This window comes from Triturus cristatus, chromosome 12 (genome assembly GCF_964204655.1).
Source record: "Triturus cristatus chromosome 12, aTriCri1.1, whole genome shotgun sequence".
NCBI classification, from domain to species: domain Eukaryota; kingdom Metazoa; phylum Chordata; class Amphibia; order Caudata; family Salamandridae; genus Triturus; species Triturus cristatus.
The window spans coordinates 168,995,123-169,019,271 of record NC_140595.1 but is presented as its reverse complement, the minus strand read 5'-3'; the positions used below and the strand labels follow the sequence as shown (position 1 = coordinate 169,019,271).

The 24,149-nt window shown below is 46.4% G+C and overlaps 1 protein-coding gene across 2 annotated transcripts in view; it reads right to left on the bottom strand.

The window, feature by feature from the left end:
• Positions 1-24,149, bottom strand: part of OTUD7B (OTU deubiquitinase 7B) — a 383,776-nt gene that overhangs the window by 49,004 nt on the left and 310,623 nt on the right. For both annotated transcript variants that reach the window (XM_085639066.1, XM_085639065.1), the window contains one exon: positions 4,544-4,693. In XM_085639066.1, the coding sequence (XP_085495192.1) occupies positions 4,544-4,693 (150 nt within the window). The remainder of the gene's footprint in view (positions 1-4,543; positions 4,694-24,149) is intronic.

Sequence of the window (24,149 nt, the reverse complement as noted above, 5' to 3'; positions counted from 1 at the left end):
TTCCAAGTTGAAGCAACGCAGCAGAAAAGTGATTAGTTCCGATCAGGCAGATATAAAATTCAACAAATACAGACAATGGTGCTTGATGTTGAAGGTCATCATATAACACATTATAAAACAAATCCAGTCTGCACTAGCAGGACAGACCCATAAGTTGTGTACAAGGTAATTTGTATACTGGTCAATCTAGTTTTCCTTGATATAACAGTGCCCATTGTTGCTTGTTTATAGATTATCCTGGGTAGCTCCTGTTCTGTTACATAACAATCTAGGCCAAGCCTGTGAATCCATGACAGTTACTTTCAGCAAACTTAACATGTTACTTTCCTGCAACTGTCCGTTTACAGCTCATGTTGCAAATTTAGACCAGATCTGGCTTTACCAATTGCCTTGTGGCAAAAAAGAGGCAACACTTGCTGAGTTGACATGAGCACGGGTACACCGAGCAATGGAGAAAATGTACTTACTTTAAAGAGGAGTACATGCCTCAGTGCATTTAGTTTCATCATGCCTGTAGCTGAAAATGAAGGGCTTTGAAAAAATAGGTTGAACTATTGTGAATGAGACACTAGATAGCAGGAAAGTGCATAGCAAGAGAAACTGCATCAGATACACTTCGAAAACAAAGGTTATAATTCTCTTTCTCAGTCAAACCGATCTCACCCTGACAGTACCAGAGACACCCAATTAAGTTATGTGTAGAAGCTTATAAAGCACAGCTATTACCTACTAATAGCTTTTAGGCACTAAGAACATCCATATGATTTAATATGGATGTGATTTAACCCATCAGAGCGGATATTTTTCAATGCCACTCTGGATGTAATCTACTGACTTGCTTAAAGCAGTCTTGCTAACACCCTTGCTAACACCACCTGACCCCAATGATGAAGGGAATGCATGGAAATGAGGTGAACAATCATTTCTAAATTAAAAATGCAGACACAAACAACCTTAATGACTTGGCGCATAAGAGAAAGATCCTTCTCAATTCTGATACTTAAGTTCTTCCCCACCCTGTGGGGTCGTGGGAAACTGCTGTTAATTCTCAGCCATATAATTTAGACAACACCACCATTTTGCTTTCAGCCACGATTATATCAGTTTTGTTACGTTTTAACATCCGGTGGGCAACACACATTCAGTTACCAATTATCTCAAAATGTTAAAAGTTTTTCTTATGAATAGGACTCTGAGGACAGAGTTCCATAGGTCTGGATTTTTTTTTAACTAGCTATGCACCACCAGCGTAATTATAAAATATACTTTCTAAAGTTCTTAACTAGGTGACAAGATTTTGAAGATCAAAGCATAAGAGGTCCAATTAGATCAAAGTCCGTGAAGTACAATAAGAAAGAGCCCAACATGTCACTGCCCGTTTTAGGTCTCGCCTGAGCTAGCGCATGCGCTGCCCTGCGAGACATTTACTCAGTGGCTTTTCGAAGTGCTACCAAAGGCTTTTGCCGGCCACCAGCTTGCGGTTACGCACACAAGCGCGCGCGCCTCGCTCCGCCTCTCCAATCACTGCTGCACGCGCATCCCTCACGTGCTTCGCACAGAGAGCGTTATCGCGATCACTTTCGCTTTTACTGCGATGACTTTCGCATTCATGGCCGCGCGGCGTTACTTTTACGGCCGTGCGGCCAATGCTTGTTTCTCTTTTTCTTTCCTCCCACATTCTGTTGGGCTTTACCTTGTGGCATGTAGCTCCTCCTTTGGACCTTTTTTGATAGGCGTACTCACTTTCATTACTCTGCCACAAACGTGGGATGAGCTAACTTCACGGTGCTTGGTTGTTCTGTTCTTCACTTCTGCTCAATAGACTATGACCACTGGTTAAACAGACCACAGAGGTAAGCAGGCACGACTCTCTTGCTAACTTCTCACGCTCACCCTTGCTGAGGGTCCGGAACCAGCACAGGCAATGGAGATTGACGTGCACAGCTAACATTCTATGTTTTTGAATCTCTCTCACAATTTCCCCTGCGCGCTGCTCACACATAACTTACCTTGATTTCTCACTCGCACTCTTCTCCTCAATGTTCTCTTCAGCACACCTGAACAACTTTGAAAGAACTGTAAAATCAGTCAAGGACCCACCTTTCCTCTGATTAGAGCTACCTTATGCGCTCACCCCTTCAGTTCTCAGGATAATAAAATCCAATTTTCAAGTTGTGTAGCTTGTTTTCATGATTTTAGCAACAGCCAATCTTCATTCTCTGCTCCCTTTTACTGGCTAGGGGCTGTGTTTGCATTTGGGTGCTTTGTTCGTCCACCGACCACCACTCGTGCAAGTCCACCCCACACAGTGGTGTATTGATAAATCCGCCCAGTAACAGCCAAGCCCTTCCTTCTGATTCTCTTATGTCTAACCCCCACTCACTGGAATCCTGTCACATCCCACCTGTGTGACCTAGTTACATTCTAGAATCACATCAGTTACATTAATAATAATAATACAAAGTTGAAACAGCTCAATGGATTAAGAGGGCTGCTCGAAAGCCCAGGTGTATGTATGTATTTATGCTTATTGTAATTTTTTTTAAAACATAATGCAGGCTAATAGCTAAAGCTCTCTAGGCCAGACGTAACTATTATTGGTACAACCGCTACTTATTTGAAAGACGTCCCCCGTGCGCACTTCTTTCCTCTCCCCTTTTCCAAGAATAAACATGGATTTACAGCCTATTCCACAGAGGCAGGAAGGTGGTTTATTTTAGAGGTTGAAGTAACTGTGATTGTTGTTAAACGACAAGACCGAACTTGCTAAACCGGTTTCTGCACCTTAGAGGTCAGAGGGGGCCCCCTAAAGATCCAGCTGACGAAAAAGAAAAACAAGCATTGGCATAGCCAATAGGTCTCGCTTTTGGGACCTTATAAGTATTTAGTTATGCAGCACAATATCCTTGGTGCAACAACATCAACTGTTGCATGGCTAAACACTTATAAGGTCCCAAAGGCGAGACCTATTGGCTATGCCAATGCTTGTTTAACATGGGACACCATATATAGTGTGCTGACCCATTTATTACTATTCCTAAAAAGTGTTTGCTTACATTGTGTCTTAGATATGAAATGAAAATTTGATTTGTAGTCTCCTAACAACCAAAGCTTTAGGAAGGGATAGAAAACTTTAACCTGCAAGGACCTGTATGAATTGAGTTGGTTCCCAAGTTTCATACATGTTGTATAAAACTAGGAGCACACCCGAGCCAAATAATTCCTCAATGGGCATGTAGTGAAAGAATAAGTCAGATTTCCAGTCTAGCAACTAATAATGTGAATCACTGAAAGGCTCCATGTTGGAAAAGAAGGTGACTACAAGTCCAGTGCCCAGCCAAACACCTCTGTATTTATATTTAGGCAAGAGCTACCAATAAGCTGAAAGACTGATGTCCTCATTTCCATGTTGAAGTACAGCACTAAATTATTGGTTTCTGAATTTCACATTGATCAATTCAATTGCATGATTGAAAATCAGTTTCCATAGCCTCGTCTGTGGAGTTTATCTGTTATTCTGAGGAGAGAGTTCTGTTAGGGAAACTACCAACAGGATTACTATGGATATAAGAAAAATATATTTTGCCACATGTCACATCATGGAGGTGGGAGGGGCGTGTTCATTTATCATAGATTTAGCTGGGAAGCAAGAATCCGACGTAGTGATGGACACACACCCTTGATCAGTTTCATATGTCTCCTTGCTTTTGCTGAAAGCGTTCTAATTGTATTACCATCATGGGGTTTGACATCAATCAGCACTCCTCAATTTAAGATCTACAGAACTATACATTAAAATGCAGAATTTCAGCTCAAATTTCCACTAAACCTTCATTTTACTGGAACTAAATGTTTAAAGTATCAGTACTGTACATAGAAAGCAAAGAAAAGATAAAGTGGAGATAAAAATCAGTGTTAGAAAAAACTACTTGGTGTAGAAACGTTGACACACTCTATAGGTTCCTAAACATTACTAATTATTAGTTGTGCCTAAATCCTTTTTACGAGTCAAAGATCAGTGATTACAAGTAAAAAGAAAAACTGTAAGTAAACAAACTGAAAGTTCAATCCCACCTTGTCTAGAAAAGACATGTGAGGTATAAAGGGGTTGTGCAAGGGCTTATGACAACTACATGTAGGGTCACTGACATGGAGGTTTCAAAAACTGTATACAATGTTGTGGGGCAGCAGTATATCCTCATCAAATACAAGATTTGCTAATGAGAATTTGAAGAGGCAGACATGGATGTGCACTGAGAGGTACATGACACATCAATCAATATCAGGACTTCTGCCAAAGTCAGCAACTACATAAACATTCAATAGCACTAAAGTGATTCTATGTTTGCCTTCCCTCTTGGGACTGTACAATGAATTGTGTAAACTCTGCACCACCAGAATGGTTGCAAAAATTGAGAAAGAAAAGCTAAACCCACTACTATATAACCATTCACAATAAGCCCTCACAAGGTCCATACAGCATTGTATGCACAGATTATCTCCAATTTATAGTTAACAACTCTAAACCATGTAACCATAATACCTTGTTCTTTTGGACTCTCTTTTTGCTCCATGGATACCAGTGCAGAGAAATGTGCTTGATCATAGGCTAGCACCAGAGGTGAACGGTGGCATTTGTTAGCTGGGACTTCAAGAGGAAGATAGATACCGCCAAAAGGAATGGGAGCAAATGCTGCAAAGGAAATAAGAGGACAAAAACTATAAAGTATGTTTAGGTACAAACAATATTTTAAAATTACGATATATTGGCAGACTTAACAAAAATCATTAAAAAACAAGTTACTTACCTTCGGCAATGCCTTATTTGGTAGAGACTATCTAGCTGCAGATTCCTTTCCTTAGAACTATCCCCAGGTGTAGACTGGATCCGGAATTATTTTGTGAGTAATACACCTGTGTGCCAGTAAGTGGCGTTGTTCAGCTCCGTGATGGGTTGTCGGAAGTGACGTGCACATTGCCTATATAGGCGCCACTCCAGCACGGTGACATCAATTTTTTTGCGACGTTCCACGTCAGGAGCATGCAGCCGCGAAGAACACTGGTGTGGAAAACTAGGACCCTAAAAGGGGGAAAACCCTGACCCTAAAAAAATGTTCGCGGAGCGGGGAGGAGGAGTGGGTCAGTAGGGAATTTGTGGCAAGATAAGAGAACCAGATAAGGCGTTACAGAAGGCAAGTAATTTGTTCATTTGAATGAGACTTCTGGCCTCAGATTCCTTACCTTAAAATAGATTCCCAAGCAATAGCTCCCCGGAGATGGGTCAGCGAAACTGAAACTAGAAAGTCCTGCTGGACCGAGAGAGCAAAGTGCCCACCCTGACTGACCCGGCTGTTTAGGCAGTATTGCTTTGTGAACGTGTGTAGAGAAGCCCACGCTGCTGCCTGGCAGCTAGCCAGGAAAGGAACTCCGTGTGCTAGCGCATTGGTCGTAGCCTAAGCTCTGGTGGGATGAGCACACAGATCCTCAGGGGGTTGATTCCTGGCCAGTGCGTACCAGAGCTTAATACAGAGCACGATCCATCGGGAGATGGATACATTGTTTCCCTGTAATCCTAGTTCTTTTCCAGGGGAATCCTCATCAACGCCATAAGCACTGAATAGACCCCGGAGCAGTGTGTGTTGTGTGTATATATGTATATATCAGCTCCATAACCTTGTCACTTCAAAACAAGGGAAGGCACTCGCAGGGTTGAGTTCTTGGAAACTTATTTAGAACTCTGCAGAATCAACAACACAAACGCGTTTCGGCAGTCGCCTTTCTCAATGTAATCAGGCGCACCGGAAACGAACAGTATTTAACATAAAAAATGCATAATAAACGACGGACTCATATATACATCGTGATGCTTATAGTCACCATCTTGTCATGGTGTCATTCAACAGTATTCAATGGAATCGATGTTATCAAAACAAAACATAATTTAACACATTGATGTGACTTCTGTTTCCCATGGTGTAACTTATGACTGTGAAATACATATAATGAAGCATTTACGCATAATTCATTTATATCGCGCAGTGCATCCACAAGCAAGATTGTTCATTGTTCAGACATTCATTTAATGGGCAGCGGCGAACAATCTTGCTAGTGGATGCACTCAATCAATACAATTCATGCTGAATATAGGAAGCCTTCCACAAACTCTTTATTAAAAGCAAAAAGGAAATGAAATAGGATGCACTGTTAGCCAAAAGGCTGCATTCAAAGAGTAAGCATAAAAAATGGCACTATGGCTTTAAGAACCTCACAGTACCCCCTGTAACCCATCATGCTCCACAGCTGACAGTTATGTGAGGGCTTTTTTACAGAGAAAACTTAAAGATCCTGCATCCAAAACTTGTTGAGAGCTGTAATGGCTTCCGTCCGGGGAGGTGGATGGGTTCCTTATGATTTTGAAGAGGAATCCTCTGGAAGAGAACTATGATTACAGGTAAGCAAGTTATCCTTCTCTTCCAGGGAAACCTCATCAATAGTTATAAGCACTGAATAGAATAGCAAGCCCATCCCACAACAAATGGACTCCAACTTTTAAGCAAAAAGATTTCTCAACAAAGCCTGTCCAAATTGAGTGTTTGCCCTAGCATCTGAATCCGGGCAGTAATGCCGGGTAAAGGTATGAGCAGATTTACAGGTAGCGGCTTTACAGATCTCAGAAATTGATACATTTGTCAACAGAACTGCAGTAGCAGCTTTTCACCTAGTAGAGTGTGCTCTAGGACTAACTGGTAATGATTTCTTAGCTAGCTGGTAAGAAAGTAATATACATGAAACAATCCATCTTGAAATCGCCTATTTAGATGGTGATAAACCAGTTAGTTGGTAGAAAACTAGGATGAGTCCACATAAACACTCTATTGGAGAGAAACAGTACATAGTAGCTCTTATCACAGAGCTTGAATGTCACCAATAAAGCTGCTTTCCAGGTGAGATGATGCAAAGAGGCTTTATGTATTGGCTCAAATGGAGGGCCTGTCTATTTGTAAAGGACAATATTGAGTTCCCCCGAAAGAGAGGGATTTTTGGACTGGGGGAAACAACATTTTAAGCCCTTTGAGAAAGCATTTTACCACTGGGAGTCTGACTGAAAAAAGATGCTTGAGAAGGAGATTTTTGGTTAGTTGTAATAGCTGCCAGGTGTACTCTGATGGAAGAGCATTGTAGCCCCGATTTAGCCAAGTGAAGGAGATATGGGATGAGTACATCCTCTTGACATGAAACTGGGTTGTGACCATTTTGTGTACACCACAAATAACACCTCTTCCATTTGAAGGCATATGAACGTCCAGTGGAGGGTCTCATAGCCTCTTCGAGAATGTCCATACACTCTTTAGGAAGTCCTAAATGTCCATATTTGGAGGAATTCAGGAACCATACTGTCAAATTCATGGATGAGAGGTTGGGATGGAGTATCTGTCCATCAAGCCTGAAAAGGAAATCCTGTCAACATGGAAGTCTCTTGTGAAGCCCCTCCAAAAGATGTAGGTATGTGAACCACTATTGATTAGGCCACTTTGGGGCTATGAGAATCATCCTGGTGTGATACATGTGTGTGGAAAGATCGGATGCATCTGCAGCTCTGCTTAGGATCTGATTTGAGACCAAGCCGCCTTCATTGAGAACCTACAGCAAATCTTGTCTGTCTTCCTTGGTCAGTTTTTCAGTTAATTCCACAGGTATCGGCCATATCGTTCGAGTAGAGATGATGCACTAGCCACCTTCATGAAGGATGTCAATGTTCCACACATTTTCTTACCCAGTGCATACATCTGTTTTCTTTCCTTGTTCAGTGGTACCAAGGATAAATAAGATGCAGCAGAATGGGATTTACGTGCAGCTGCCACAATAACGGAATCCGGAGGGAGGGTCAGTTCTGAGAAACAATGGGTTCAGATCGGGTGCTTTAAACTTCTTCAGAAACCGCGATGGTGCGGACCTTACGGCTGCTGGCATTAGGAACAGCTGCATTGCTGGTCCTATTAGACCAGGTACAAGAGGCAAGAGTGGAAGTGACTCTGTTCTGTGATTCAATGTTTCAAAGATCACAGATGTTGTAGGTTGCTTCGGGATGTCTATGTTTAGCTTTGTCGCACCCCTCATTAGGACCTCATTAAATGTCAATAAGTCACCACAGGTGACATTCTTGCTGGTGGTGTTTCAGAAAGAGTAGGGGACTAGTCTTGAACCGATTACCTTGAAGATGTAGACCAAGATGGTGTCCTGCTTCTGTGCCTGGTGGAATCCATACGAGTTCTTGATCTTGCAGACTTTGATCTGGTCCTGGACCTTGTTCGAAAGCTAGAGCAGTGGTGCAGAGGGCTTATAGACCTTGGATATGGTGGAGGCACACTCATACATAGTGTAGCACTGGTAGTTGTGGGAGAAACTGATACAGTACTTGGTGACAACAGTGGTGGAGGTGTTCTCTTGGGAGACTGAGTACGAGGCTTAGATGGAGAGTATGCCTGACAATATTCAGAATCAGATGTCGCAGGCAGAGTTGTTTTCTTTAGGGTTTCCCTCCAACTAGGCGAGATGTTGCCTGGGGCCTGTGAACAAGACCTACAGGGTGTTCAGGGTGAAGTTATGGTCACTCCAACAATGTGAGCCTCTGTAGGTTACATTTGAGGTCGTTCTGTCACATCCTTGTGTCTCGATGTCGACCGTTTCTCTTTTGACGTCGTGCAGGTGGTATTTGTCGGCCTCAGTGTTGTTGTCAACTGCGTTCTTGATGTCATTGACTTGTATGGCCCAGGCTTTCTCAACGGTGTGGCAAGTCTCAACGTCAAGTGTGTTTTCAGCACCTATGTATGTTGTATTGCCGACGTTGACCTTGATGGCAAAGGCTTCAAAAAGTGCTTCGAAGTAGATGGGCGATGCCTTCCTGACAGCAATGTGGGTTTCGACATGGAGTGGCAGGTGTGCTCAGACATCTAGCGGTGCTGAGACCTCACTTTTGACAGCATTCTCTAAGGTGAACAGATCGGTATTTTCTTCAACGTCCTACCTTTTGACATCGAGCTACACCAGGCTTTTTGTTGTTTTCTGTAGATCTGTCTTTTTGATTTTTTGGACGAGAGGAGGGCTCTTTGGAGGAAGTTAGATGCTCCTCAAAGGGCGTTTACGGATAAGCTTCTCTCCTGGAGTCCATGTAGTCATATCTTCTCTCTGTCCTTCAGAGTACGCCTTGATAGTTTCTGGCAGTGAGGACAGGAGGCAGGATTGTGGGACTCCATAAGGCAGATAATGTAGACTGTATGGGGCTCAGTCGGGGCCACCATCTTCCCACAGCAAGGGTCCTTCACAAAGAGTAAAGGCATTTGTGACCGAAAAAAATATATTTACCATCAGAAAAAAAGGCTGTCAGTATACCAGATACAGGTGACTATCAATTGTAAGTGGTTAGAAACAGTTTTGAAAAGTTTTTCTGACTATTTTAGTCAAAAAAAGAGATCTCAGTGCTTCAGTATCCTAAATGAAGGAGCCGGAAAAAAGAACTGACCTAACTCACCTGTGGGGCATGATGGAATACAGGGGGTACTGTGAGGTTCTTAGAGGCACAGTGAGTTTTTTTATGTGTACTCTTTGAATGCACCCTATTGGTTAACAATACCTCATATTCCCTTTCGTCTTTTAAATAAAGGTTGTGGAAGACTTCCATTAATCAGCTTTTGTCTTTGCAGGAATTGCATAGATTGGATTGCTATGGTTTTAAAAGAAAAGTAAATGTAATCGGGCCATTTTTTTTACCCTTCTATAGGCTGCAGATATATATATATATATATATATATATATATATATATATATGGTCTGTGCTGCTGCATACACGTTTTTTTACATATATATATATATATATATATATATATAATGTTTAAGAAGTGCTCTGGGGTCCCGCATGTGGGAGGGACACTAAGTGCATATGACTATTGATCAGGAGAGAAGATTCATGTCTGCATGACATTCCATTGTTCGCTCAGACATACCCCACTAAGGGTTGGTCATTCAGCCGGAACTATTGCTTGCGGTGAAGGTATGAGGACAATGCTCTTTTAGGGTCCAGTCGGTGAAGTCACTCCTTTTCCATAGAGGGATGTGACAAAGTGTAAAAGGTAGTAGGTAGGGTGATAACTGGCTTACATGAAAAGAAGTGGCAACTTTCAGCAGAAAGGAAGCTCTAGTGTGAAGAACCAGCTTGTCTGGGTAGATATTCAGGTAAAGAGGACAACGCCTGAAGCTCAATGATCCTCAGGCAGATGTTATTGGCACGATGAAGACCGCCTTGATGGTAAGGATTCTGAGAGGACAGTTGTGCAATGGTTCAAAGGGAGCGCACATCAGAAAAATTAAGACCAGATAACGTCCAACTGAGGCATGAAGAAGGACGAAGGTGGAAACGCGTTGCAAAACTTTAAAGAACCCATTTACCAACAGGGGATTTGATAAGGGATTGCTGATCAGGAAACCACAGAATGGCTGAGATGGCAGAAAGATAGCCCTTTAGGGTGCCCAAAGCAAAGCACTGCTGGGGAACAGAAAGAAGGGCTTGAGGAAGAAGAGCAGAAAAGGGTCAAACTGTTTCTCTGCTCACCATGTCACAAACTTGCCTCAATTGCAAGCGTATACAGTCTTGGTGGAGGGAACTGGCTGACAAAATAACAGATTAGACTTCGGGAGAAATGTCAAAAGCTGTCAACTATCGCCACTCAATCTCCATGCATGAAAGCAGAGCATTGACAGGTTAAGGTGGAGAACCCTCCCCTAATGCTGCGACAGTAGATCCTACCAAAGGGGCTGTCTGATCATATGACCGATGGCCATGCTCAACAGCCCGGAATACCAAACTCTCCAAGCCCAGTCCGGAGCTACAAGGAGGACTTTGGCCTTGTCGTTCCTAATCTTCTTGAGAACTCTGGGCTGGAGTGGTATGGGCTGAAAGGTGTACAGGAGGCTTGAGATCCACTTGAGATAAAAAGCATCTCTGAGCAAGAGTCGCCATGGAAACTCCAGTGAGCAGAACTGCTGACATTGTCTTTCTCAGCAATGGCGAACAGTTCTAACCAAGGCTCTCCCAACTGCTGACAAGGATCTTGCACCACCTATGGAAGGAGACGCCGTGTGTGGTCCACTTCGTATCGTCAGATGAGTTAGTCTGCCCTGGCATTAAGCGACCCTGCCAGGGGTTGAACCACAGGGGATATGCCATGATGCTCCAGCCAAGTCCAGAGACACAGGAGCCCACGATCTCACCCAGCCCTGTTTGTTGCAGTATCACATGGCAGTGGTGTTATCCAGGAACACCTGCACTAGCCTTTTTTTTTTTTCGGAGTCGTATATAGCGCAAACTTGACCCGAAGGTATCCGGTATCAGAGCGCTTTACATGAGCACCATGACAAATTAATTTTTGTTAGGCACGGGGAGATCAAGTGATTTGCCTAGAATCATAGGATGTTGAGCGTCATTGCCGAGACTCTAATCCGGTTCCCCAGATTTCAGGTCGACAGCCCTTGCCCTTAGGCCACGCCTTCCCTTGATGAAGGGTAGAAAGGCTTTCACTACCAGTCAAATCGCCCGAAGCTCCAGTAGGTTGATTTGGAGTCCAGATTCTGCCAGAGACCAGTCTCTCCTGAGTTCCACCCCTCCAAGTTGGCTACCCCAGCCCAGGAGTGTCGCATCTGTCCCCAACGTCATGGAGAAGCGGTCTGCCCCTGACTCAATTGAGGTCCATTGCCCACTAATGGAGAGCTTTTGCAGCTCCCTCCGAGATCTGGATCATGTTGGAGAGAATCCCCTGATGCTGCACCCACTGGATGATTAAGTCTCATTGCAGAGTCCACATATGCCAGTGGGCAAGTGTCACAAGCAGGGGGCCATGAGACCTGGAAGCCTCAAAGTCAGTCTCATTGAAATCCAGGGTAGAAGCTGAAACATCAGTATCGTAGCCTGAATATGCTGGACTCGCTATTCAGAGGATAGGCCGAAAACTGTACCATGTCCAGAACAGCTCCAATGAAAGGGAGTGTCTGAAAGGGAGTCAGGTGTGATTTTGGCATGTTGATAGTGAACCCCAGTGACTGCAGGAGGTCTGCAGCATTCTGGAGGTCGGAAACGACAGCCTGGGGTGAGCCTGCCTTTAATAGACAGTCGTTGAGATAGGGTAAGGCTGGCACCCCTGATCTCTGCAGATAAGCTGCAACCAATGCCATCACCTCGGTGAACACCCGAGGGGAGCTAGTGAGACCAAAAGGAAGCACTGTGAACTGAAAGTGCTTGTGGCCCACCGTGAACTGCAGGTAGCGCCTGTGGGCAGGCAGGACAGGAATGTGGAAGAATACGTCCTTAAAGTTCAACGCTAGCATCCAGTATCCCAGGTCCAGGGCTTACAGGACTTGAACGAATGTCAGCATTTTGAGCTTCTCTTCTTGAGGAAGAAATTGAGAGGCGAAAGGTCGAGGATAGGATGAAGTCCTCTATCCTTCATGGGCACCAGAAAGTAGCTGGAATAACATTCACAACCTACATCTGGCATCTGCAGCCCCTCTATTTCTCCCTTGACCAAGAGAGGCATCACTTTATGACGGTGTAGGGAGAGAGAGTCATCCATCAGCCTGTCACAAGTGGGTGGCATGGGTGAAAGGATAGTCACAAAGGGGGGGGGGGGGGGTAGCCTCTTCAGACACTCTGTAGAACCCAGCAGTCTGATGTTATAGACTTTCAATGGGGCAGGTGATGGAGTACCTGACCTTCCACTGGGTGCCCACGCAGGTTAGAGGGCAAACTTAAGGGGTTTGTAGGCTGCTGCCAGGGGAGCAGTGAACTAACCATACCTCTGGCTGCCCGACCCACGGGGTCTGTGGGTGTCGCGTCCTCGGCCACGCAGAGGCTGGAAAGCTTGCACCCCGTAGTGGCTGGGATGGTAAAGATGCGATTGGAAGCCCATTTGTGGCCACAAAAGTTGGACTGAGGTTGCTTACGAGTCATGGAAAGGCCCAAGGACCTGGCTGCAGCTCTGCTACTCATGAAGCGCTCCAGTGCTGAGTACGCCTTGCCTCCAAAGAGACGGGCGCCATTAAAGGGCATATCCATAAGTGACGCTTTGACATACCAAGGAAAAGTCAGTTCTCCTCAGGAAGGTGTGGCACCATAAGGCCACCGACACAGAAACCGCTCTGCCCAGCAAGACAGCGGTGTCTAGCCCACATTGAATAGTTAACTTCGCTGCTTCTCTCCCTTCAGACATAGCCTGGGAACGTATGGCCTGGGGCTCCTTCGGGACCAATGGCAGCACCTACGCAACCGGATCCCACATGGCATGGGAGTAACAGCCCTAAAGGTACGCAGTGTTCACGGACCACAGTGCCAGACTAGTGGAAGAAAACATTTTCTTTCCCAAGGTGTCTAGTCTCTTGGATTCCCTATCCGGCGGAATGGTAGGGAATGCACCAGGATTTACATCGGAGGTGGAGGCTTGGACCACAAAGCTCTCTGAAGTAGGGTGTTGCATGAGGAAGTTGGGGTCCCCTGGGCGGGCAGAGGGCAATCATTTGGTTCACAGTAGTACGTGTGCAGGGTTTGGACCAGGTCGCCAGCAGGATGTCCGCGAGGGCTTCATTAAATGGGAGAAGCAGTTCTGATGGGGTCACTCTCAGGTGAAGCACAGCCGTCAAGATGTAAATCTTGACTACCACTAAGGGTAGGTCAAGGTCCAGGACCTCGGCTGCCCTCATCACCACCATAGCAAATGAAACCCCCCTCCTCCATAGCCATGGTAGGAGGAGAGAGCATGCCAGCATCTGGAAAAGTCTCCAGTCCACTGGCGTCTGCCAATTCCTCACACCAATCCATGTTGGGTTCTAGAGGATGGTATTGAATATGCTACTTACCAGTATGCATCTGTTCTTGGCATGTAGGGCTGCTGACATTCATATCTGTGCATAGATCGCCGCCTAGTGTTGGGTCCGGATGTTTGCACGTTGTTGTCCTGGAAGAGTCTTCGAAGTATCCTGGGATAGGTGACTCCTCCCCTGGACTACAGTGCGCATGGGCATCCTCTCCATCCTCAGATTGTTTTTCGCCATTGTGGCAGTGATGGAGTAGATATAGAAAGTGATGACCATGCTTACAGTAATTCTGAGAGCTGCAGCTGCTACAGGCGCCGGGGAGGAGGGAGGGCGATATGAATGTCAGCAGCCCTACATGCCAAGAACAGATGCATACTGGTAAGTAGCATATTCAGTTCGAGGCATGTGGGCTGCTGAATTCATATCTGTGCATAGAATATATAGCAGTGCCCTCTTATTAGCGGCGGCTACCAGTGCCAGCTGCAGCGGTCTGAAAAAGAGTTTTGAGAACAGCCTGTCCTACAGCTGCCTGCTGTTTGGATTGCACATCTACACAATAGTGTTTGGTAAATGTATGTGTAGTGGACCAGGTGGCTGCTCTACATATGTCATGCAAAGGAATGTTTCCTAGGAAAGCCATTGAGGCCCCTAACTTACGTGTTGAGTGGGCTCGTGGGGGAATCGTTAAAGTACGTTTAGCCTTTTGATAGCAAATTTGGATACATTTAACGATCCATCTGGCTATTCCTGCTTTGGAGATAGCGTTACCTTTGTGGTGTGGGGCAAAGGCAACGAAAAGTTGTTGTGTTTTCCTAAAGGGTTTGGTCCTGTCGATATAATACATGAGGGCTCTTTTGACATCTAGTGTGTGGAGTGCCCTTTCTGCGACAGTTTGTGGGTTTTGGAAGAAAACGGGCAGTTCAATGGTTTGATTCATGTGGAACTGCGATACCACCTTTGGCATGAATTTGGGGTTGGTACGTAGTACGACCCTGTTGGCGTGGACCTGTATAAATGGCTCTTGAACGGTTAGTGCCTGGAGTTCACTAACTCTCCTCAAAGAAGTGATCGCCACTAGGAAAGCTACTTTCCAGGTAAGGAATTGAATCTCGCATGAGTGTAGAGGTTCAAAGGGTGGACCCATCAGGCGTGTGAGGACCAAATTGAGGTTCCACATCGGAGCCGGTGGGTGGCTTGGAGGAATGACTCGTTTGAGTCCTTCCAAGAATGCTTTGATGGCAGGCACTCTGAATAGAAAGAGGTGCTGCCTGGTCTGCAGATAGGCTGATATTGCGGTCAAATGGACACGTATAGAGGTGTACGCCAGATTGCATCGGTATAGGTGTAATAGGTAACAAATAATGTTTTGGATGGATGCGTCTAGCGGGTTAATGTCATTATTATTGCAATAAATGACGAACCTCTTCCATTTGGCTGCATAGCAAGCTCTGGTAGTGGGTCGCCTGGCCTCCTTAATGATGTCCATACAGTCAGGTGGCAGGTTGAGGTAGCCAAACTCTAGGACTTCAGGAGCCAGATTGCCAGGTTCAGCTGTTGCGGATCTGGGTGCTGAATCTCTCCATGGTTCTGCGTCAAATGCTCGGGTTTGATCCGTAGCCTTTGATGCGGCACCACGGAAAGTTCGAGAAAGGTGGTGTACCACGGTTGGCGTGCCCACGTTGGAGCAACCAGGACGAGCGTCAGTGAGTGTTGACGCAGTTTGCGTGCCACCAGCGGTATCAGTGGTGCTGGGGGAAAAGCGTACGCAAATCTGCCGGACCAGTTCATCCATATCGCATTGCCCTGCGACTGTGGATGTGGGAACCTGGCGGCAAAGCTTTGGCATTTTGCGTTTTCACTCGTCGCGAATAGGTCTATCTCTGGATGACCCCACTGCTGGAAGTACGGTTGGAGTACTGATGGGTGTAACTCCCACTCGTGCATCTGGTGGCTGTGTCTGCTGAGCAGATCCGCCATCTGGTTGTCTTTGCCGGGGAGGTGTTCTGCCATGAGGAACATGTTCCTCTGAATGGCCCACTTCCACATGCTCTGAGCAAGATGAGACAACTGTGGAGAGTGTGTTCCTCCCTGCTTCTGTATGTAGTACATGGCAGTCATGTTGTCCGTCCGGATCAACACGACTTTGTTGCACAAGTGTACTTTGAATGCTTTCATAGCGAGGAAGATTGCCATCAGCTCTAGGAGGTTGATGTGCATCTTCTTTTGTTGTTGTGTCCATAGTCCCTGCACTGTGTAATGGAGTACATGAGCTCCCCATCCCTGGAGAGACGCGTCCGCCGTCAGTATTATCTGTGGGACAGGCTCTTGGAACGGTCGGCCCTTGCAAAGGTTTTGTGGATTCCACCAATGCAGAGAGTTGTATGCCCGACCGCTCACCAACACTAGGTCTTTCAACTGTCCTTGAGCCTGATTCCACTGACGTGCTAAGCACTCCTGAAGCGGGCGCATATGTAGTCTCGCGTGTGGGACTATGAAGATGCAGGAGGCCATCATGCCTATCAACTGCATGAACACTCGCGCGGACAGGGAGTGTTGTGGTTTGAACTTGGAAATCAGCATTTGCATGCTGTTGATTCTCACTAAATTTGGCTGAGCTGTGGCTGCCAGAGTGTCTATAGTTGCACCAAGGTACTGTTGTACGTGTGCGGGCTGGAGATGGGATTTTGGGTAATTCAGTGAGAACCCTAGACTGTGAAGGAGGTGAATGGTGCGGGACATGTGGCTGGCACATTGCTGGGCTGACTTCGCTTGAACGAGCCAGTCGTCCAGGTAAGGGTAGACGTGTATGTGCTGCCTCCGTAGATGTGCCGCCACAGTAGCTAGGCACTTTGTAAACACCCTTGGTGCCGTTGTCACGCCGAAGGGAAGGACTCTGAATTGGTAATGCTGTCCTTGAACAGTGAACCTGAGGTATTTTTTGTGTGATGGGTGAATGGGTATGTGGAAATACGCATCCTTGAGGTCCAGTGTGGCTAGAAAGTCTCCCTGCTTGAGCAGCGGGAGGACTTGCTGGAGAGTGAGCATGTGAAAATGCTCGGAAAGAATGTATCTGTTTAGGGGTCTCAGGTCTAATATAGGTCTGAGTGACCCGTCCTTCTTCGGTATTAAAAAGTACAGGGAGTACACCCCCGTACCTTGCTCGTGGACGGGTACGACCTCTATAGCGCCTTTTAGAAGCATGCTTTGCACCTCCTGCTGTAAGAGCGTTAAGTGCTCTGAGGACATAGGACGGTTTTTTGGAGGTATTGTGGGTGGAGTGGAGGTTAGTTCTAGACAGTAACCGTATTTGACAATATCTTTGACCCACCTGTCCGTGGTGATGGAGTTCCACGTGAACAGGAACCTTTGTAGCCTTCCCCCGACAGGTGTTATGTGGTCGGGAGGAAGGGAGAGGGCGTCACTGCTTGTTCTTGGGGGAGGACCTGGTGTTGCCGTAGCCGCGTCCTCTGCCCTTTGTACTGGAGCCACGATATCCACCCCGGGTGTTTTTATCGTAGGTGGTTTGTGTATTGCTCTTGTTGTATGTTTGCTGTGACCCATGTCCTCTACCTGCTCCTCTATTTCCGGGGCGACTAAAGGAGCCGCTCCGAAAGGACTGAGTTTGGAGAGCCCCCATGGACTTTGCAGTGTCCGTGTCCTTCTTTATTTTCTCTAGGGTGGTGTCAACCTCCGGGCCGAATAAATAGTCGGGGTTGACAGGCTGGTTGAGTATGTTGTTTTGCACCTCAGGTTTGAATCCGGAGATTCGTAACCAGGCATGTCGTCGCAGCATGACGCTAGTGTTTATGGCCCTGGCAGCTGTGTCTGCGGCATCCAGCGCGCACTTGATGGATGCGTTTGTGAGGAGCTGTCCCTCCCTGATGAGGATCTCTGCACCTTCTCTGAATTGGTCAGGGAGATGTTGGATTAGTTGCTCTAATGTGTCATAGTGCGCTCTATCGTAGCGAGCGAGGAGTGCTTGAGTATTGGCAATGCGCCATACGTTGGCTGCCTGGGCGGCAATCCGTTTGCCAGAGGTCTCTAACACCTTGGACTCCTTGTCCGGGGGAGGAGCGTCACCTGTTGTTTGTGAGTGTGCCCTCTTGCGAGCATTCGCAACGACAATGGAATCCAGAGGTAATTGGCCTCTGATGTAAGTAGGGTCCCCAGGCGCTGATCTGTATTTTTTGTCGATCCTGGGGTTTATCACTCTTGCCCTGGTGGGTTCCTTGAAGATGTCCTTTGCTGGTTTGAGGACACCCTTCAACATGGGTAGAGTTTTTATATTTCTTTCTGAGGAAGCAAAAGTATCCATAAGAAAGTCGTCCTCGACGGTGTCCGAGTGAAGTTGCACCCCATGATTGGCCGCAGCACGTTCAATTAGAGCGTTGAATGCTGCCGTGTCCTCTGTGGGAGATGTTTTTGCTCCATAGAGTTGCGGGTCTTGTGCATCCATAGGTGCACCTGGGTCCACAGGGTCATCCCAAGTTTGATCAGGGTCTTGCTGGCCGTCAGGGTCCATGTCTCCGGGGTAGGGGACCTGGTCACACATGTAGTCCCCCAACGCATCCGTGTCGGAGTGTGTGGGAGAGAAGGATTGTGGATCCTGGTAGGGTGAGTGGAAAGGTTCGGAAAGAACTGGTTCTGAAGCCACAGGCAGCTTTCTTTTTAGTGGAATCCTGAAGGAGTCCAAAGCCGGCTCCGAAGTTATTTTCCGTTTGTGGATAATCATCCTGCCGGTGTCGGCGTCGATTATATGCGATGGAGACGTCTTCGCAGAGTGTTCGGCAGGCGTGATTGTGGTATGGGTCACCCGTGTCCTGATTTGGAACATTTTCGGGGCCGTGGATGGTGGCAGGCCAAAAGTAATGTTGGCTGGTGTCGAAGAGGCTGCTGGAGCTTTAATTGGCTCGGAGCCCGACGTGTCCTGGAGGACCATTTTCTTTTTGGTGCTTTGCGCAGCAATGGGTCGAGTCTGGAGCGCCCTCGAGTCTTTCGCACCGACCGGTTCAGTTGAGGCGGTCGTGGATTTTTTCGACGCCGGTGGGTCATCGAGTCGAGGGGCGGGAGTGGCCGTCGACTTTTTCGATGATTGTGGCTTAGATGTCGCCGTGGAAGCGGCGTGAGACGCAGCAGGCTGTTTGACCTTTGGGGTCGGAGTCGATTGCGTCAGTGCCGGGAGCCGAGCAGGTTTGGTGGTACCGACGGCCTTCTTCCTTATGTCGACTCCGACGTCGGCCGCTCCGAGTTCGGCACCGAAGTCTCGTTTGGTGCGCTCGGTGCCGATGTGTTTTGCTGGCGTCGAAGGTGTGGAGGGCCTCGATCCGACCAGCGCCGGTTTCGGTTTCACGTGAACCAATACTGCTTTCGGTTTCGGTTTTAGAGAAGGGAAACCAGCCATTTTTGGCATTAATGGCTGCCGCTGAATGTCCGAGGCCGGGCCCGAGGGCGGGGCCGAAGAACTGCGGGATAAGTCTTGGGTAAGGCCCGAAGGCGATCCCTCGACCGGAGCCATAGACTGTTGCACTGGGCTTTCTTCAGTCTGAACGGGTAGGCCTTGCTCGTCACCGGAGCTACTCTCTTCGGCCCCTAAGGCCTCATCGTAGTCTCCTACCTCGGTGTCGTCTTCATCTCTGCGAAAGAGTGTTTCGTCGACATCCCCCGATCCGGAGTCATGTTCGGAAACGGGACTGGAGGGTAGGTTCTCCACTTCTTCGACATCTTCGGTCTCGGCGTTGAAGATGTCGGCCGGGGCCGGTGCCGCTTGCTGCGCCTCGAGTCTCGCCGCTCGTCGATTCCGTAGAGTCTTCTTGGATCAAAATCTGGCACAGGCCATGCATGTAGATTCGTCGTGATCCGGTGAGAGGCATTTGTTGCACACCGGATGGACGTCGACGTGGGGGTATTTCGCATTGCATACCGGACACCTCTTGAATGGTGTTCTCGATTCCATCGCTGATGTCGAATCGACGGTCGGGTAAGATGCGAAAGTTTGTTCTAGAAGTTAGTAAACGAACAGAGATACTATCGATACCGATCGATAACAGTACCGACGCGAGCTAAAGGCCTTTTGGCCTGAAAACAGGTTTTCCTAACTTGAGTCAAGATAACACATCCGAACCCAATGGCGGAAAAAAACAATCTGAGGATGGAGAGGATGCCCATGCGCACTGTAGTCCAGGGGAGGAGTCACCTATCCCAGGATACTTCGAAGACTCTTCCAGGACAACAACGTGCAAACATCCGGACCCAACACTAGGCGGCGATCTATGCACAGATATGAATTCAGCAGCCCACATGCCTCGAACTTTTCAGGATCCAGCGACCCCTCTTAATCTTCCCCGAGTCCCAGCCCATAAGAATAGGGCTGAGCTCTGGCCTTGAAGGCATGGCTCCAGTCAACGGCGGAGTCGGACTGTGCACCTCTGGCTCCATGTTGGAGCTTGAGATGTGACTGGGGCCTGTGTCGGGAGTGCAGGCATTCGGACCGGCGCCAGGAAAGGTTGAGGTGGGAAGACCAGCAGCGATCCAAATCCATCCATGGATCCAAGGGGCCCCACTGGAGCCTGGGATGGAACCGTTGCCAGAGAACCAGTGGTGGCTGCTACAGAACACGCAGGGACTGGAGGTGTGCCGGCGGGAATGGGCCATCCAAATATGAGGTGCATGGCCTTATAGAACTTGGGAAGTTGGGTGGGGGTCGATCTGGCTCCCGGAAACTTGGGGAGGCAGAGTCTGCCCAGGAACCGGCTCAACCGCTGAGCCAGGCCTCGAATGACGATACATCTTCGTCTCAACAGTTTACTTTGACGAACGAGGCAAAGTCAAAGACCTCTTCAACTTCCTACTCTTTTTGTGCTTGTGAAACTTACCAGAAGACGACTTGAAGTGCAACGAGATTCTTGGTTGTCGCGTCAATCCGGGAACCTTCCTCTCAACTGGGATAGAAACCATTGAGGTGTCAGGCTGCAAGCAACTTGGGATGCATGGCACAACAGTCGACGCAGGTCTTCACGTCATGATCACGCTCGAGGCACCAGAGGAAAGCAAGATGCTGTTTCGTCACCAACATGTGCCGGTGACATGTGCTGCAGGGCTTGAAGCTGGCCATCCTAGTTGGCATCCTGCCACACCAGGAGAAAAATCTCAACGATTTTAACAATAAGTGAAAAAAAGGTCAGTCAAAACATGGCTGAGGGTAGCTCTTTCCTGATCAGCGATGAATGGCGTGTAATGAAAAGAACTGATGTCAGAGCACTGGGGTGGCGACTATATAGACACTGCGCATGTCACTTCTGGTGCGGACGCCGCCACACGAAGCTGAACAATGTCACATACCGGCTGGTGTACATGGGTTACTGCTCCAGGGGATAACTTTAAGGTAAGGAACCTGCTGCTCGAAGTCTCTATCAGATTTCTAAATTCTGCAAAAGAAAAACCATTTTTATGTTGATAAAAAAAAGGTAAGCTAGCAATAGACACAGGAGACTGCAAAACTTAATTGGCTCCTAAATAAAATGTACTCCTTAAAATTCAAATTTATGTCAATGGGACTTCTGTATAGAGAAACATGGAGACTTTAAGCATTTGGAAATAATTTGTGGTTATTACTGGGAAAGACACACACATTGAAATAAATACAATTGTGTTTCAAACAATACCCAGCCACCACCCAATAACCTGTTTATGTTATTATGATAACTGATCTGAAATTTCATTTAAATTCCTTATTAATAAAGCTCCAAAGAGAGACAGTATGTAAGAGGGATGTGAAAGGGGGGGGGGGGGGATTGGGGCGACAACAATACTGAAAGCCCAAGGATTCTCTTTGCCTTCATCTTAATCAGTATCTGGAAACCATTTAATCCTGCGCAGTACCAGAGGGTGACCACACCTGTACTAGGATGGATAATGCCGACAGATAAAAGTGTATGTACTAGTGAAATATTCTGATAGTTAAAGTGAGGGAATCTGGCCTTTAGTGCCCCCATAACCTGGCTTCCTCTCAAATACAGTAATAACAGATGCACAGTAAAACGTTATAAATCTGTAACATATACTTCCCAATCTTGCGTACAAATGTTTTATTTCTGTCTTCATCAAGTAGCTGGAAACTGTGTAAGAGTGCTTTGGATGAACAGGAATTATGGCTGCAGTATCGGTATGAGAACAAGGTAACGCTCTGTATAAAACTATGAATTTCAAGCACTGTCATTTATAAAATGAAAAAAACATGCAACAGGTCCTGTTGATTCTGCACCATAATCGTTGATCAAGTCTTGACTATCTGACAGGAATAAAGTGAATATGATAATATCCCGAAAAATTCTATACAGGGACACCTCCTGATGACTAAAGAGTGGTGAGATCGGTCTACAGACCTCGCCTGTATTTCAAGAAATATTTCTCAAATTCTAAGTGCACTAGGAAGCTGTCCTACAGAACAGAGCTGTTAATATGCATTTATCTGCAGCTGAAATATTTCGATTTATATGGCCATAAATGTGTGGTTAGCTGGCCGTAGATTATTAGCGTGGAAGCAAGGCTGAATAATCCTTACTAGATAATCTGGGCATTGCCATGAAATGTTTTATGAATCAAGCATAGTATCTTGAACTGCATTCCTTGTTTGATGAGCTTCCAGTGACTTATTTTGAAAATAGAAAGATGTGATCACAGACTTAGGTTATGAGCAAATTGAACTTTATGGTTTGGGGAGCACTAAAGATTTGCAAGACCTTTTCTGAACAACCCAGTAGTCTAGCCGTGAAGTGACCATCGCAGAAATCATAGCTATTATATGCCTAAAGTCAGCAGATGGAGGATTAAAAAATGCAGCTGAAGGTATAATGCAGGCTTGCCTTTACCTGAGGTGTAAAGGATAGGTCACTGTAAAATGGCATATCAAAAGTATGTGTTTTCTGGATTGGAGTGGGCCATCACAACTAGTGTGTAAAATAAGAGAAATATGACTAGGAACTAGAAGGAGGATCTAAGTTTTCACACTCTTGAAGATGTGCCAATTTTGTGTTATCCAGCGTTTGACATGTTTTAAGCAATTAAAAACTTTTTGCCATGTTTAATAAGTATCAAAGACGCATGTTAACAGGATCATGCAAAAGTTTAATAGAATTGGTGAAAGTGCTGAATACAGTAGGACCCTACACTTTGTTTAACTTGTTTCCAAGGGAATATGAATCAAGGCCAGGCTCTGAACACGGGTTCCTCGCTGCTTCTCAAGATGCAACAAGAGCTCTTTGGTCACTGGTGTTTCCAGTGGTTTGGCAGCTGCTGTCTCTGAGTTAACTTCTGTGGGGATAGAATGCTTGCAGTGCTCCTGCCCCTGCGTCATTTGGTCTGAAAACAAAAGGTATCTTCCACTGATCTGCCTAGTTGTAACGGTTCCATGTTTGTGAGGGAAGCAAATGCTGCGCCTGTTATGTGAGAATAAGAGCACATGTTGTACCTGCCTTGTGTGCAGGATGGATGCATGTGCTGCAACAATTGCCACAGGCCGTATAGGTGTTCCTTACGTTCGCAAACCTTGCACTGTTGACCATGATGTACCAATGTGGGTTAATAATGCTCGATAAAAAACATTTTCACTAGTAAAAAGCCAAAGTAATTGGCAGTGCAAATCCTTTGTTACTTTGCATTCTGGTATGCGTAGTTCTGCATTTACAATGGGAAAAAAATACAATGAAAATTAAACCACAGGACTCAATGAGCTACTTATGCCAGATAATGGGGAATCAGATGTGAGAAAAGGCTGTTGCTCAGAAAACCGGAATATATATACTACCTTAAATGTATCTATTTGTACAATTTGTAAAGCGCATGACGATCCGAAACGCCTCTCGGTGCTGGATCAGAGGTGGCACCACCAAAACAGAAAGAGCACTTATGTACTGAATTATTTAAAAAGACCGGTTTTAATCGCTTTCCAAAAATGTACCTCATTCTCGGTAACCCGAATAGCCAGAGGGAGGGAATTACAGAGCTCTGCTACATTAAAACAAAACGGCCAACCACCTCTTCTAGCTCTTAAAATAGTTGGATTGGCGGCAAGGTAAAGTTTTGGGGAGCGAAGTGATCTGGTGGGGAAGTAATAGGTGACCAGCTGTCGTAAAAGGGAAGGGCCGCGACCCTGTAAGGCACAGTGGGCAATACACAATTTAAATTCCACTCTTTGATCTTTCCACAGTCAATGAAGCTCTGTTAATCCCGGTCTGACTGCGACCTGGGGATTTCCAGCAATCTTGTGCTGCCGCTTTTTGCGCGGTCGGCCATTT